Source organism: Struthio camelus, chromosome 5, assembly GCF_040807025.1.
Source record: "Struthio camelus isolate bStrCam1 chromosome 5, bStrCam1.hap1, whole genome shotgun sequence".
Classification (NCBI taxonomy): domain Eukaryota; kingdom Metazoa; phylum Chordata; class Aves; order Struthioniformes; family Struthionidae; genus Struthio; species Struthio camelus.
The window spans coordinates 43,735,337-43,753,040 of record NC_090946.1 but is presented as its reverse complement, the minus strand read 5'-3'; the positions used below and the strand labels follow the sequence as shown (position 1 = coordinate 43,753,040).

The window sequence follows — 17,704 nt, the reverse complement described above, 5'->3', positions numbered from 1 at the left end:
TGCCCCCTAACTCCTATGTCATCCATGATTTTTTAGGCTTCCATCAAATCATCCTTTGCCATCTCTGTTCCCAGCCAAAGACTCCTGGTGTATTTATTCTCTCCTCACATGTAGCAGTCCAAAAGCTCCGGTGAGTCCTGTCTTTCCTTTGTGTGCCTTTCCTAGCTCTCCTGTATGCTTTTGGATGTGTGCTGGGGTGGAGGTGAAGGTGCAGGGACAGATGGGGGTTGAAGAAGAGGTCAGTGCTGCAAGCGGTATCCAGCACAGGATAGACACAATGCAGATTTATGCAGGGGCCTAATGATGTTTTCTGTTTTCTCCTTTTTTATCTCCTCCTAATAATTCCTAACATTTTACTTGCCTTTTTGACACCTGCTCAGCCTTGATCTGTCATTTTCTCAGAATTAGCGACAACGATGCCGAGCTCATTTTTTCTGTGCAGTGATGGCTAATTTAGAGCCCCTCATTATGCATGTATAATTAGGGCTTTTTTTTTCCCCCAGAAGCATTACTTTGCATTTATCGACAGTAGATTTCATCTGTCATTTTACTACCCAGCCACTTATTATCATGAGAAACTTCTGCAACTCTTCACAGTCAACTTTTGTTTTGACTACGCAGAACAATTTTTCAATCTCAGTAAACTTTTCACCTCACTTTTCATCCTCTTTTCCAAATCATTTGTAAAATAGGTTAAAAAAACACGTCCAGCTTAGAACTCTGGGAAATATTCCTCTTTTGTGAAAACATATTATTTATTTATACCTCTGTACTATACAGCTGCAACTACTCTATGGCTTTTATTGGAACCACCACATTTGCAATCACACTGCTAATCAATATAGTTGTACCAGAAAAAGTTTTACATGTATACAGACCTTACGGAAATAAAAAGAGTAGCAGTCTCATTTTGGGATACATTCCTTATTGCTAAGGAATGACCTGTGTATGATCTGTTTCTATGTTATCTTTTACATTCCCACCACTACATTTAGTCTTTCACTGTATTTAGTGTGCAATATATCTTTTTCTATATGTATCACAACTTCAACGTTCATTACACCGTTCCAGAGCCTATTGCTGATAAAATCCTCATCTGGAGTCAAGATATTAGCAGAGAGAGTAACTCCTCAAGTCTCTGGCACCAAGGCAACGTACTGTCATAAATCCAAAGGACACCAGATTTCATTAGGTCCCTTGCTCGTGGAGCTAATTGCTCCTGCATTGGGCACCTGACCATGGCTGGGGGCAGTAGGAAAGCCAGTGATGGTTTAGTGCTGTTTCTCTGCTCAGCTTTACTTGATTTTTCTCTCAGGATTATGAGAAGCTAGGGAGGCAAAACAGCTACTGGGAAGATAACAGCTGCTAGAAGCACAGGCTTCTGTTTTTCACTTTGAGCTGCGCATACCGTGTAGAGTTAAAAAAATAGTGCTTAGAATAATTTAAAGCAGAAATCTGTTACGTTCCTTCAAAATTACCCGTGCTTGGTTTAATAGATGCTGGATTAATTGCGTGCTGTCTGAGAGCTTTTGTTCCTCTCTGGAGTGGCTGTGGTCTGTGCCACAGAGGTGAATGCTGCTCTACTGTATGGCAAATTTGACATTGAAGGGCTCTTTGTAGAAATAAGACTGCCACTCTCTCCCATTGTCCCTTTGATTTAACAGCGCCAGCAAAAGAGACAGTTCTGATAGTTGTTTTCATATTATGGGCATCTGGCTAGTAAGAACTGGGCTGAGATCACCAAATCACAAGCTGCTTTAGAGCTGTCTGTTTACACGCTCTGATCCCACAGTGATGTGATCCAGAAAAGTGTTTGGATATGCACATTTCATACACGGGCCAGTGAAAGGAAAACAATTTCCATGGCCAGGACCGTGTGTTGCCTGTGTCCATAGCAGGTAGTTTTCTAATGCCATTCTTCCAGTACCCAAACGCACAAATATCCAGTATTCCTGAAATAATTCTGGCGTGTGGAAGCTTTTCCTCCATTTTTGCATTGACAGACTCTCAGTGACTTCTAAGGTACTTTGTGATAAAAATAAAGGAACTCTGACATATTTTGCAGCTGATTCATTTGTTAACTCCTCCTCAGTTAGCATCTCTGCTGTAAATTCTCATATCTGCATGAATCATCACTTAGCAATGGCTTGGCATTCCCACAAACACTTCGGGTTTGTCCAGCCTAAGCTTCAGTCCCAGGGAAAGCTTTAGTTGCTTTACTTGGAGTATTGGAGTAGGTTACTGACATCTTCTGTTTGTTGAATAAACTTCAACATCCAGAGTCCTGCGCCAGGTTTTGACCATCTCTTTTGGTAAGTACCAAAGCAAACTGCTGGAGAGAGCTCTTACCTCTCTTTCTACACAGATGTTTAGACACACAACAAAGGATAAAGGCACATTTTTCCTTGTATTTTTAATTGAAGTGCTTTAATATATATAAAAAAGTACATACAAGTTCTAAACTCCTGTTTTCTGTAGTCGTTTACACTTTTTTCTAAGTTGCAACAGAATATTAGCTACGTAGGTAGTCAACACTGCTAACAAACTACAGTACAAGTTACTAATAACAGTACAAGATGCTTGGAATACATTCTTGCAAGTGCGTGTGAATACCAAAGAAATCCTGCAAAGTTGAGAGGTTCCAACCCACATGGCCCTCTTCTCTCAAACCCTTGTAGGATTTCACTCACGGTTTTCCTAACCACCAAAACACAGAAGGCCTGACGCTTGGCTGGTGCAAACTGTGGTAACTCCATTAGCTTCCATGGAGCAATGTCAGTTTTCATGAGCAGAGGATGTGATTCACTCTGCGTTTAGATACCTTCAAATTGGGGAGAAACACAATGCATGTTTCTATGCATGACAAACTGATGGGCCTTCTCGATCAGTGCTGGCTTGTAGCTTCAAGCAACATATTTTTTCTGAGGGTTTCAAAACCAACCTGTTTCTCCTGGAAGAAATCAAATCAGGACTAAAAAACAGTTGGAAGCACCCTGGATTCTCATACTGCTCTGCTTAAAGGTGTGCATATTTCCCTCAAAAATGCCAAAGTTTGAAATGTAAGAACCCACCTCACCATCTCTCCTCCCCAACAAAAGGCTGGCAAAGATATCAATCACTTAAGAAAACTGAATGTGAGATAAAAGGAGCAAAGGTCGTCCACACAATTCATATCCAAACAAATCTCTACATACACACATTGTAACGATACAGCCACTTCAGAGTTCAAAAGAAAGGTTCACACTTTACAGAGGAAGGTAGAGAAAAATAACACAAGAAGCTGTCCATACAATTATGCGCTGGTTCCCAAACCTGTAATCTTAGTCTGCGGCCACCAAAGTAAATGAATACTAAGCAGCATAGTGTAAACTCTAATTAGGTTTCACACGGGGTAGCAACAGGCAACGTGGAGGTAGTGTATACAGCTGAAAAGGAAAGGAATCTGAAAGTATTGACAGACATTTTTCTCCTATTCATGTGTGTTTACGTGACTGGAGACTCTGTGACAAAGAGAGAAATCTGTAGCACTGAGCCGCCGAGGGCTCAGTGACGTGTTTCTCCAGGCTCGTGAGCCCATCTACATTGCAACCCCTGGCTCAGTCATGGAAGCCAGATGAGACAGAGATAACCTGAAGCATCTCCAGGATTGAAAAGAAGGATGTGAGTATGTTGACAGATAGAAACCTCAAAAACTAACAGCAAGAATGAACATTAACAAACTACCCCCTGCTTTGTAGCTAACTCAGTTTCTCTGAAATTTCCGTAAGCTCAATTCATTTTTGTCTTGCAGAATGTGCAGAAGAAAGAGGTACTTTTCCTTTGTGACGGCATGGAACGGATGTGCTTTCCAGGTATTGCCTAGGAGGTATCCAGTCCAGCTGTTCTTCCCTGCCCCACTGTCTTTATGGACAACAGTTCTTTTGCTTCAGCAGCTAGCTGGTAACACAAGACTATCTAATTACAAACAAATTTCAAGGTCAAGGTCTTAGAAGGCTGGAAATAGATACTCTGCTACTTTTAAAACAAATAGTGCATTGTACACTTAGTGCTTCTCTGCATCCTCTTTCCACAGAACAAACCATCCCAAGGACAAGATTTCCATCAATTCTGAGCTGGCACAGCCAGTTCTAAGAACGAAAATGTAGATCAGGCCTCCACAGTCTTTGGCTCCCCTGCCAAAAATATTCCCTGCCCCCTACAGAAGCCAGTTGAGTCTAAATAACTGTGTGAAATAGACACTTCTACTCTTGGCCCCACAAGGAGATCATCAATTGTTCTCACACCGGCCACATAGCAGCCATCAGGAACATTTTTCGGTCGCTTTCTGTACTTTTTAAACTACATGGAACCTGACATTGAAAGACGCTGTATCCCATAGCCAACCTTATCTATTGGGCTAGGAAGGACTGCAGGAATGTGCTCCCTTCCTCAGAAACTCCTCAGAAATCTAATCCAGAACCTCTCATGTTGTGGGATGATTTTCCATCTTTATGCTGCATTAACTTTTAGCCTTCAATTGTCATGTGTGTTACTGACCGTGCACTGAAAGGGATTTTCATAAGAAACAAACCTTCTTTCTAATTTCCTCACCACAGTATTGAGAGTTGTCATGAGTCAGAGAGTCTTTGAAGACCAACGGAGACTCTCAGGAACATTTGTTTAACAAATGACGTTCGCTTCAGATCACTCTGAACCTTCCACAACCGTTATGAAACCCCTTCAGTTTTTTGCAGAGAGCTTCCAGGGACACAATCTGACAACAAGAGGCAAGCCACGGTAAATGGTGATACGGTGGCCTAACACAGCCTATGGCTCTGCTCTGTCTGATGATGGGAAGGCACGGGAAGGGCCCAGCTGGACCCCATGGCTCAAAACTAGTCCTTGCTTAGAATATCATTCCACTCCCAAACTGAGGAGGTTTGGTAGCAAAATCAATGAGGTACCACAAATAAAAACCCACAAGATAATTTTTAGAGCTATTTTCAAGGATAAACCAGTACCAGATAAAGAAGCAAGCCTCCTAAGTCAGAATACCGTTCCTGGATGTAAGCAAGCCTCTTAAGCCGGAATACCGTTCTTGAATGTTTTGCTCCCTAATTGAATTATTTTTAAAAGGGAAAGGGAAATAACCAAAAGCCTTTATAGTCTATTTTTAAAAGAGAGGATGTTTTTCATTTAACTTTCAGTAACGCAATAATTTGAACATAACTGAGGAAACCATGTAATCCCTGATGGTTTGTGTTCTGTGCGCTCTTGTGAAGCTGCTGTGACTCCACTGCATTAAAAAAGACGTACATTACTCTGTAGCAATTGTCCGTGACACTGAGGCTTACAACATAAATATTACAATACCTCATGCACTTTCTGTATGACACAGCCATGTTTTATTGCAGTAGTGTCTCATAATAGATGAAGGTGCTGCAGGGTCCTGTTTGACCAATTGCTGTGAGACACTGGAGTGCACTTTCATAAGGAGGGAAGATCTCCCATGGGAAGAGACTTAAGGTGAGAATTGGAAGTCAGGAGACCCGGCTAAAGGCTTCATATGAAATCCTGGGCAAATCCTTTCTGCGATGCATTTCCCCCCAGCCCCTCCATAAAATGGGAGGTACATTTCCCCCCTTGCAGATAGCGATAGATGCAAGGTAATGGAGCACAGCTCTGCTAAGCACAGCAGAATGCCTCTAAATCAAGAAGCCAGTGTTTTTCGCCAACATGACAGATTGAAAAATGCTTCTGGTACTTCCATGAGTGGGTTACTAAGCAACACTTTGGCTTCCAGGGAGTAGCCGTGCTGGATGTGATCTCATACGCCGTCAGCTTGACCACTTCCCCAGCTGCAGCACTGGGGAAATGAGTGCGAGTGTGCTGGCAGCTGTGCTCAGGGAGAAGCTGTGTGGTTTCATGGATTGTAAAACAGGTTGGCTCTAGATGAGCTGTAACCAGGGATGAAAAATATCCCAGAGGTGACTATGGCCCCATTCAGGGGTGGCTAAAAAGCAAACACAGTGTCAGGAAGTACAGTTGGGAGAAAAATCATGCTTAGAAGATTCAGATACCATTGGGTAAACCTATGGCACGTCCTGGCCATGAAAACTTTTACTTCATCCTGTCTCAAAACAAACAGAGCTGAAGAGCGCTGATTCCAGGGACAGATGCTAAAAATGACAGAGGCTTGAGAAGATTTCCCTGTGAGGAGATAGACAGATCAATAAGACTGGCACAGTTTAGAAAGGGGTAAGAGAGGGGAGGCTAGAGTTGGGTAAAATAAGGTCTGATACAAAAGAGGAAGATCCTGCGCTTCTGTTCCTTCCGTTTCCTAATGTAACAATAAGGAGTTATTTGCAGAAAATGAAAGGCAATCTACTGAAAGCTGATCAATTCCTTAGGCAGGAATTTCACCTAGTTGCTGATTACTCCACAGTTATCTTCTGCTGAGATTTCTCACTTTCCTTTGAAGCCTGTGACAGTGGTATCGTGAGAGTCAGACTGAACTAGAACTGAGAGTAAACAGATCAGACTGATCAGGCATAAAAATGCTTATTTTCTTGTATATGTTGGGTGTGATCAGCTATTAGGGATCAGAAATTTTTGAACAAAGACTAAAGAGTAAGGTTAAGACTATTTAGATCTAGGCCTCTAAGATACCAGGCCAGCCTCTTGGCCCCATTAAAGTCAATGGAGGACAGTTGATTTAGAGAAGCTGAGGATCTGGCATATCTTCTACTCTGTTACTCTGTTTGTCATTTACTCTTTTGTGTGTCCATAAATCATGCTCCAAATAAGATTGCAACTATGTTGTAAGGGGTAACATTTTGCCCTTTTTTTTTTTTTTTTTTTTTTTTTTAGAATACTGACACATCTTTGGCAAACCAAATAAGGTTTTCTACCTGTTCCTCCTTCTCCTTCAAGGTGATTAACTCTCATATAGGACTGATAAGTGAGCCACATTTACAGTAAATTACATCAATATGGTACATAAATATATATATATTTATATATACAACTTTAAGTTTCCTAATTAAAATTAAATACTACAGCATCACACAGTAATGGCCTCTATGAATGCATTAATGGGGACGTCACTATCTTGGGATCACTACTTGAGCATTGTAAAAGTGCGTTTAAAAGAGGATGACATCATAGTTTATATCTCAAAGATGTGCTGTGATATCACAGATTTATCCTCCTTCTTTTCCCCCTTCTGAGCAACTGGGAAAGTTTGTCTCATTATCAAACTAAGGATCAAGAGCAAAGATTCTAACTCAATCTTCCCCAAACCCTCTTTTAGTTACTGGTGTTTTTCTCTACAACCATTTCTAGAGAAAAAAACACGTACATATCAGAGGCATGCACAGTCTGAAATGGTAGACGAGGAAAATATGAAGTAATAGTTTCATACACAAACAGCCTTCTGAGTCTTAGGAGATTTGACTGTCTATCATAGATGACCATTTACCTGAATGCTCTTGAACCTCTCATTGCATCTGCAAGTCACAAAAACACATTTTTCACAGGCCTGCCCCCATCACTGCTGAACCAGGCTATAATGCTGTAAGAAACAGTACAGAGAAGGAGTGTTGCTCTCTGCTGCAGCATAAAAAAATGCAATGCTCTCAGGGTAAAGAGGAAACTTTTCTCCCTGCATTTTTAAAGAACATTTTGCAAGTATGAAGAGCGTCTGTATGAACAATTGTGTGACTAAGTCAGCACGAGAATTTGATCCCCTGCAATGATCACAGGTTTGTTGAACATCTCTAAGTTAGGGGGAGGTGAGAGCTGACGGTTTGGGTTTGGACTGCTCTCTTTTCCTGATTTGTGCTGTACCCTTTAAATTGGCTTTGGCACACACTTTCTCTGAAATCCAAAAAATTATTTTAAGGGAAGTAAAAATGAGATGGAACAATAAAAGCTCAAAGGAGATAACCCTTGAAAATCCCTCATAACACTTGCTTTTGCCTTCTGTAAGGATGCAGGGGCACAAGACAGTCTCTTGTGTTACACTCATAGGAGAGCTAAGAAGGAAGAGTATGTTAGCTGTAACATCCATGTCTCTTCCTTTGATTTTGAACAGCTGCTTTTCTTTTAATGTTGCTGGCAAAGTCGACATCAGCAGCACACAGAGGACATCAAAATGCAGTCCGGAGCTTACAGTGCCTGCCACTGTGTGGGGTGATAAGAGAGCCATGTGTTCCAGCACAGTCCATGGGCTTAGGGGCTCTTCTGCTTTCCTGACATGCATTCATTTAAAATCTTGGGAAATTTAAGGAAATTTCTTATCTTGATTTTCAGGACTCTAGTCATAACATGATTCCTTGCTGAGAATTAGCAGTTTCAAAGCTTCATATGGTAAGAGCAGGAAGAGTCCTTTCCAAAGGGACAAAACTCCAGACTGATATATCTCATGCACAGGTGAGACAGACGCTAACAAAGAGCCTACAAGTGCCACAAAAAGGAACTTTCTCCAAGCCAACCAAGTAATTCACTCAAGACATGGAAACATGAGCATGAAATGGACTTGTCATTTTTTTATCACTCACTTAAAATATGGAGAAGAATAAAAACTGCACTTCTCTTGCCTTGGCTTCTGAAAAGTGGGAGAGAGGGAACATTTTCTGATCCACTGGGGAGGTGAACCTATAGTTTATAGTTTATTACAACGAACAGAACCAGACCGGTGAATGGACAGACAGAAGTCTGAAAGGAAATACCAATACTTCAAAAATCTGCAGTTTTCCAGAATGAAGTGTTTTAGTGTTAAGTTTATGCATGCATGGGGGGGGAGGGGTAAGCTAATCTGGAAAAAATAGGTTTCCTATTTCAAAATAATAGTAATAATGTATATTTTAAATGCACAGGTGAATACTGTAACAGTACCTTGCATTTTCATCCAACATGGCAGAAACACATTGCACACATTAATAAGCTAGTGGCTCGATTCCCTAGGTGCAGAAAACCTGGCAGTCTCATCGACTTTATGAAATAAAGGGGTATACCTTCAAAGGATACACCCTCCCTCCCTCCCCTGCCCCCTACAGTGATTGCTATGAGTTACCTTTCTCATGCACTCTCACTCTAGCACATCACTGCACAGTGGTGTTGGGTTTGGCCAAACCCACCAGCAATACAGCTGGAGAGGCAGGACTGTAATGCAAACCCTCCTACCTAGCACTGAAAACTTGGCCCTCAGGATGGCCAAACTGCACTTTCACATCCTGCCAGCCCAGCTGCTTTGGGGGGAACATGCTCCTCCACAGGCTGAGGATACCATGTGGTAGCTTCAGTCACTCTTGCCCTTGACTATGCTCCAGCGATGCCTTGACTATGCTCCAGCGATGCTGCCGCCCTGGCTGCCACTGTGAACATTGTGCTCAGGGGACAGGGCTGGGACAGCACCAGGGCCATCTCCACAAAACTGCTCCACAGCCAACGCAAGGATATCACAGTCTAGCCCCAATTGGTGGCACCCACTCTGACAGAGAGGAGGCTGCCTGAGCACACACTGCCATGGTAAGGTGATGGAGAGCAGATTGGGCATCTATTTTTGTAAATCACTTCCCTTCAGACCAGAGAGCCCTCCTCCTCTCCCTTCCCCTCCAACAAAACTGAGTTTATCTTATGTAAACCAGACTGGGTTTGGTGCCCACCTTGAAAAGCCATTTAACTACTGCCGGGGCTGGAGGTCATTATTAGTAATTATATCACCACTGAAAACAGATTTGGCTGCCTGCCAGTCCCAGCTCCTGCCCTCTTTGACCAGAGGAGGAAACACAGGGAATAACAAAAGCTTTTCGTTTCCTCTGCAGGGTCTTGGGCCTTTGGCATCCAGCTCCTGGCATGTCACCTAGTCCCGTCTCACAGGGCAGTGTCTCAGGCCTGTGGCTGGCAGAAATGAACAGCGCAGAGGGTAGCAGGGGAGAACTTGTCTTCCCTCCTCTGCTACAACCTGGGTTTGCAGTACTGTAGTAAGTGGTGGTACTCAGCACTGGCACACAGCTGATAAGGACTCAAAGAGCTTTACGAAGATGGCTAAGATTGCCAGCTTCCCTCTTTTCCAGAGCTGAGGCACAGAGAGTTTGGGTACCTGTCCATAGAGGTGCTGCAACCCCAGTGGTACATGGAAATAAAACCCATATTTTATAACTCTACTTACGTAAAACGAAATTTCTGTCTTCCAGATAACTCAGAGCAGATGTGACTTTCTAAGCCAGCAGGCTGGCAGCATCACTAGCTCTACTACACTGGCTTTCTCTCACTCAGGTCAGCAATGATTAATTGCCTACATATGGCAATTAACACGTGCACATTTCTGCCTGTCTCACTGCGGGTTGTTTCAACAGAGACCTCACGTGCTGGGGGCATGGGCAGGAGAGGAACAAACCCTGCAGCCCATGCCCCTGTCGTGGCAGGAGCTCCTGCCACGGTGTCTACATGATTCACACTGGTGACAACTATCACATATGGATTACACATGAGCACATGCATGTCCACATGAAAGGGTATGCCTGCTGTGCTATGGTAAATAAAATTGACACGTGCTTTGCTTGTCTTGCCACTTAATACATCACACAAAAGTAGGAACTGCTCAGGTCGTAATAATGGTAGAACTGACCTGAGGAGAGGACTTTCTTTTTTAATATATCCAGTTTCTCCCCTTTCCCCATTGCTTCTGCCCTCTATCTCCACTCAATGCCCAGCCCATCTGCCAGAGGACTAGAAGGTGCATACACTGTCAGAGCAACAGTTTGAAGAGGGAATGGTGGGAGCTGAAACAGGAAAGATGCATTATTTACCTGTAGTTTAGGAGCATCCTTGAGGTTCTGACTCATTCTTTTCCACTCTGCACAAACTCATACCCCAAGGAAAGTGCCTGCACCAAAGCACCATGTTCAATGTCTATGGTGAGAAGCTACAGGTGGATACAATAAACAGAAAAGGGGAGCTCACCAAATAGTGGGACCTGTCCAGTCTGCCTTCTCCTCTCCACAGAACCTATTTTCACAAAATATAGAACTGATCAACTGTTACCATTTCAGAGAAGTATTTCATCTGCGCTATCCACCTTTCTCCCCTAACAAAATTGACTAGACAATCCTTCTTGTGATTTTCTTCTCCATCACTCTGACTTTTTCTGTCCTCCCAGCCTGGTGCCAAATTGTTCCTAATATATTCTCTTTTGCTTTGTCCAGTTCTTTATATCTGGAAAACATGAAGCATCTCTCACTTCTGCTCTGGAAGATAGTTTTATAGACTAACAGCTGTCACTGCCAACTTATTAGATAGACAGACAGACAAATAAGTTTAATAAATTAGAGAGGACTCACTATAAGGAAATGCTTCTAGCATCGAGATTACATTTTTCTGTGTTTTATTCGTCTTTTTTTACTTTTAACTGAATACACTCACGTCATCCCTAAATGATTGCTATTCCTCTATGGCTGCTAACTTTTTGAGATAATTTCAGTTCTTCTTCATTTTAGATAGATACCGTAATATTTTCTATCATGTAAGATACTGACATGCTGGAACTGAATTAGCTGGACACCCAATGTTAGAGCTGAATAATCAACTTTTGGCACTAAATTGGAAAATTTGGAAAATTTCTTTTCAGACAGACCTTAAACACTCTTTGACCCCCCAAATTAAATGTTTCATTTCAATTGGAGGTTCTTTAATTCTTTCATTTTAAAATTGAATTAACTTTGAAATTCAATGTTGAAATGCTTTATTTTAAAAAGCCCTGAAGCAAACACTTTCAACTTTTCTGATATTTCCCTTATATTTTTTGGATGAAATAATTTGTCAGATCCAATATGGATTTGTGAATAACTGTGGTTCCCTTAAAAGCACATTTTTTTGAATTAAATTTATTACATGCAGTAAAACCATGCCCAGCTCTACCTGGAATTTCCCTGCACACAATACACACTAGCCCTCTGGCAGTGACAAGCTTAATTAATATTCCTTTCTACACCCATCCACTTCTCACCTCTCAAATGACCACTGTCAAAACACAGGCTATAGGTGTAAAGAACATGCAACAGCCCCATAATATTGTATTGTGCAGGAGATTCTTCCTTTGAGTAAGACCTAACCCTTTCAAGGAAAGGTAAGAAATAACAATTTAAAAATATTTAGAGTAATGCTTGCTTCAAAGGAACACTTAACAGTGGCTTTTCTAGCTCAAGAACCAGTCTAAGGTATGTTATACCCAAACGCTGCAAACTCAGCCTCGGTTCTCAAAGTCAAGTTTTAGGAAGTACTGGTTAGAAGCAGAAAGGGAGCCACACTAAGTTCCTTAAAGGTATTAGCTTTTCAGAGCTAAAGAAAAAGTTCTTTTTGTGGCAGTAAAATGGGCACACCCACCTTAGCAGTACAGCCTGGATGCACTCCCTTTTTGCAACCATTTCACTACCTGTCTGGTTTCCAAGGCTGACACAGCGGATCTGCAGTAACTTCTCTCCCTAGCCAGTCTTTTAACTACGAGGCAGAAAACTAGACAATACAGCACAGAAATACTATGGAGGCAAAGCTAGATCCAAACCATGGTTTCATTCAGTGCAGTCTGAATTGTTTGTTCTCTGGAAGAAACGGAGATAGCTAACACCAGTATAGCTGCCATCATGGTCACAAAGGAGATAAAGCACCTCTACTACATAAGTAGAGGTGAATTTCTGTAACTGACCTTTTTCAGGTTGTACAAAATGGGTTAAAAATTAGAAAGATTTCATGAATATGTTTAAGGCCATTATCTAGACACAGCCTGTATTGAAATACACCTCCTCAACTGGTTAACATCTGTTTTTATAATTAGAACAGGAAGAACAATTACATCATCTAGTCTAACTTCCTGTATAATGTAAGTTGTTTTCAGTCAGACATTCCTATGTTTAACTAAAATTATGTTTAACAAAAGTACACCTTCTGGGAAGCTGCCCATTCTTGATTTGAAGACTTCAGGGGATGCGGAATCTACCATCTCCCTTGGTAGTTTGCTCTGATTTGTGTTAAAATATTGCTTGCCTTGCCTACACAGATGACTTCTGAAAGATGTCAGTGTTTCATCACCTCAAGGGCTGCCAACAAGCTCATGCATGGAGCGTTAATTCCACCACAGAGGAGAGCAGGTGGAGAGACACACTTTACCGAGTACATCACTGGTAAAAAACCAAACAAGTGAAGACAACAAAACAAAACAAAATAAATACATGTTCCCAGAGCAGTGGAGAAGGCACAACACCTTGAATTCTGTCTCAGTTCAGGTTGCTGGATTAAATGGAAATCTAAGCTGTCTTTGTCTAACAACTTTCACTACCCACTTGACTTTGCTAGTTCTCAGTAAAAACTTCCCCCTTTTTCCCTACCCACCATATGACAAACATTTACTTTTTAATATATGAATTTCCTTTTTAAAGGCTGACAGGAACAATACTCCCATGAAGCACTCCATGCACTGTGCTGAGCTTTGAGCAAGAGACATTTAATGAAAGTGCAAAATAGTACGTCCTGCCACAGAAAGAAAGAGAAGCATATAAAGTCAGAGTCCTCAGAATGTTTGCTGCCCACACCAGATCACAGTTATATGCTATTTCAAAATTTGCCTAATAGTGGATGTAGTAGTTTACACCCATGGTTAGGCAGAAAGGTGTCCCCAAGGGTGTACCCAGATGACAGGGAATACGTTCTCAAAGTTTCTAATCTCCTCTTCCTCACTCCCATGACCGTGCTGTAACCTTTCCATATCCCAGTAATATTGGGTGCAGCACTGTTTGCTTGGTGGATCAATTAATTCCAAAGTGCATCAAGACATACAGCTCTAAAGGCATACTGAAAATGTCACTAAGAGGAATGTCCCAACTTCTTATCTAAGACTTAGTCTGTGAAGAAGGGAGGTTGTAGCTGGAGGAAGTTCTCGGCATGAGAGAACTGGGACCTTATCTGCTGCTAGAAGTCACCTGAAACTTCCTGGTTACACAGCAACACAGCACAAAGCTGAAGAGAATGAAATGCAACTGGACCATCACAAACAAGTATCCTATTAAACTCATATGGCAAACAATATTTTGCCATTAAAGATCTAGCAATCTATTCTTCCATCACACCTCATTAGCAATGAAACTTCAGCAATGCCATTAAGGAGTATTTCCTAATGTGAAAGATATTGTTCACGGCAGAATGGTTGTGGGAGGAGAAAACAGTCAGCAATATGGATCAAAACCACAAAATAGGAAAGTAGGTGTTCATGCAGAATAGAGCTCATTTAGCAATGTCTTAGTCACAGGGACAGAGAGCACTGACTTAATATCCTTTCCAGTCCCACCAAAAGCCTGCAAGAGGCTACCAGAGACTTAGGATGTGATTAGCCACTGTTTCTCCATAATACACAGACTGAAACAGTATGCATTTATGTCATTATCTGTCTCAAGCACTCCTACTCCTCTCCCAAAGCCAGTGCAAGTACCAGCAAATTTGAAGGTGATGGCTATTTATTTCTATGATGGAGCTCACTAAGCCCAATTGTTTTGTTAGCTGAACACGAGCCTTTGCGCTAACTTGCCTCTGCTGCTCCCATCGCTGGCACCACCACATTTTCCTTCAGTACCTTCATTTCTCAGTTCCTATCTCTTTTTGCCAAAACACTCACTTTCCAGGCACACAGCACCTAAAGCCGGTCCGCAGCAGAGCACAGGTTCCTGTTTCACCCTCCCAGTGCTTGACACCGAGATTTCTTGGTACTCCTGGCCAGCCTGGGAGGGCTGTCACACAGAAAGTCTAACGTGTTGAATAAATTTCACAGCTAGCCAGTGCAGCTGTGCTCAGGGAGATTTGGTCCAATACAGCTGGAATAAATAGTTTCTAAACCTTCGTAAAGCCTTTTTCTAATGGATTAAAATACTTGCGCTGCAGTCTGAGAACACACTGTGATGGTACATGGGAGAATCCTAAAGCTGACATGGCTACCTTCAGTGTGCAAGCTGAACAGAATGCAAAAGGTGAAGAAGCTAGCTAAATAATGAGGAAAAGTGCGTTAGGGCAGTACAGTTCATCCTAACTAAGTGTAATTAGCAGGAGAAGGAGAAAAAATTAATTCACTTTCACAATGTCCTTTCAAGTGTTTAGGGACAGGTAATTTTGCAGAAACATTTCAATTAATATAAATATCCCAGATATAATCTTCAGTGTCCTTACCTGCTTCTACAAGCAACCCAAGTCACATGCTGCTTGAGACCCTCATAAATTTATATTATAATTCCACTTAAATCTATGCATAAAAAGTGATATACATCACACCCCCAAAAATGATAATTCTGGGCCTATTTTGGGGAGTGGCATGTTTTTAACCTTAAAGATATACTCCATATGATTTTTTTAATGTCCTCACTGTCCTTCTAGTGACGTCTTAAATTACTGAAAGGATCTCAACTGTAAAAATATTTCTTCCTTTGATGGTCTTGCTTAATGTTTCTCCATTTCACATGGCTTGAAGAGTGGAACAACATTCATCAAGTTTCCACCTTGGTTGTGAGCCACTAGCTAAATGCCTTTTAGTTTGCATGTGCTCTACAGTAGAAGTTTGTTTAAATAAAGTACAGCTATTTCTATTTAAATTTTAAAATAACTACTAAAATCTTTCTTCTCATATCAGGTTCAGTGAATTGTTCCCTTCTCTAGAGCTAGGGGAGGCTTTTTAGCAAATTATTACACGTGCTTGCCAAAAAACACTGTTGTAGGCAAACTACTGGAGGCAAAACTAGTTGCAAATTCAACTAATTTCGATAACTACTTTGAGCATACAAAATAAAAAATGGTGAGACTCTGGACATACTGGAAGTCCTGATTAGACAACTTCTGAAATAAAAATTTCAACTTTCAATTGCAGAACATTTTAATTTAGAAATGTGAAAAAGCAAATCAGAAGTGCTTCATTTGACCCTAAATCCATGTTGTTCATTTTTTAGGTTATTTTAGGTTGTTCAGAAAACTCACGCTTTTCCTGTGTATGATCACCTTAAAACATTTTTCTTTTGTTCAGTTTTACAAGCTAAACAGCATGTCATTTATTTACATAGCCATTTGCAACTTTTTAAATTAAAAAAAAATGATGAGTCTGAACTGAACTGCAGTGGGACAGCATGCCAGACATCCTGAAATACTAAATATGGTAGAACTTTCTAAGCATCTGCCTGCGTACATAATGGCTACTCTTCTTCCTTCAGAGACACTAAAACCAGACTTCTAAAAATCTGCAAAAGCAAAGCATTTGATCCTAGGGAGAAAGCGTCACCCAAAATTTTTTTGATCTGTGCTTTTCTCAGTGACAATGTGTTTTTCACGACCTGGGAAGTATTGAACTAATGCAACTCTCAATGCCCCTCTACGAAGACAAAGTGGTTGCAGTAAAGAGATTTCCAGTCAAGCCTACGAAGAGTAATAACCAGTACTGCTCCCAGCAAAACCACTCACAAAATAATTGCTTGGGAGATATGTTACTATTTCTTCTTAAAAAAAGACTAAACAGAAAGCACAAGGCCACACAAATTTGACATCTCCATGTCGATATAGCAACCCTCCCCCTTCTGTAATGCATGTGAGCCCGTAACGGTAAGCAGCAACCATGCAGAGCAGTGAAGAGATTTCATCTGGAGCCTCAGGAAAGTATATGATCCTTCTAGTAGAGCCCAGGAGGTACTGCATGAGTGACAGCTACTCTCTGACAGTGAACGCCATAGCTACCTCTTCATCTATTTGAGTCTCCATTCACTTTGTTGTGGATTGTGTCTTTGTGTTCCAGATGGGAATTGTGTGCTGGTACAACAACACCAGGAGCAAAGTGTTTCTTGGTTGCTGCAGCTCCTCAGGCCTGGAAGCCATAAGCTGACGCTCTCTCTCGGAGCAGCTCCCGGCACAAATGACAACTCCAGCTCCCTGTGAACGAAGAAATCCTTATATATACAACATCAAATCCAAATACTCAGAGTTTATGTGCTTGAGTAGGATATCCAATATTCCTAACACTGGAATTGCCAGTCTGTTTCTGAAGCAGGCTCTCTTCCCCTGATGCTGTGGTCATAGGCTCTCTACACAAGCCACAACACAGCTGGGATGTGCATCTCCACTAGGTGTTTTGTATTTTGACACTTTTAATACACCATTTCCCAGCTAAACAGAAACCTTAGTGAACCACTAGTGCCATTTCAAAATCTTCCCCTCCTAATTTAGCTTCCTCTTTATCAAAGTTAAAAACATTTAGCTCCAGCATGCTTGATTGATTTGTAATTATTCTTGTCTCACCCCTCATGTAAACTGCAGTCATTCCCACTCAGGTGTCTCTTTCTCTAATTCTACTGCTCTGCAGATTTCAGTCACAGAACCAATAATTGTAAGGCATCAGTTCCTCTGCTCCAAAACCAAGGGGCAAACAACAGCCAGGAGTAATATTTTCAAAAGGAATCCCCTGTAAGGAATATAACTGTGTACCAAACATAACAAAGACTGTACAACTCTCGCCCTTCCCTCGTACAGATAGGCCAGAGAACAACGAACGCTATTTCTCTTAATCCAGTCGCCTGACAACAGTCTCTCAGCCATTGCAGATGGGACCTTCCTGTCTGAGACTTTCATCTGACTCTTAGGAAGTCAGAAGCCACAGTTCATAGGAGCTCAATTCAGCTGCCTAAACTGAAATGTTCAATTCCATCTAGGA

At 41.5% G+C, this 17,704-nt stretch overlaps 1 protein-coding gene across 5 annotated transcripts in view; it reads right to left on the bottom strand.

Moving 5' to 3' along the window:
• Nucleotides 1-2,398: 2,398 nt before the first annotated feature.
• The window catches only part of DPF3 (double PHD fingers 3), a 180,367-nt gene continuing 165,061 nt past the window's right edge, over nucleotides 2,399-17,704 (bottom strand). For all 5 annotated transcript variants that reach the window (XM_068946092.1, XM_009670401.2, XM_068946093.1 and 2 more), the window contains one exon: nucleotides 2,399-16,926. In XM_068946092.1, the coding sequence (XP_068802193.1) occupies nucleotides 16,856-16,926 (71 nt within the window). In that variant the 3' untranslated portion in view covers nucleotides 2,399-16,855. The remainder of the gene's footprint in view (nucleotides 16,927-17,704) is intronic.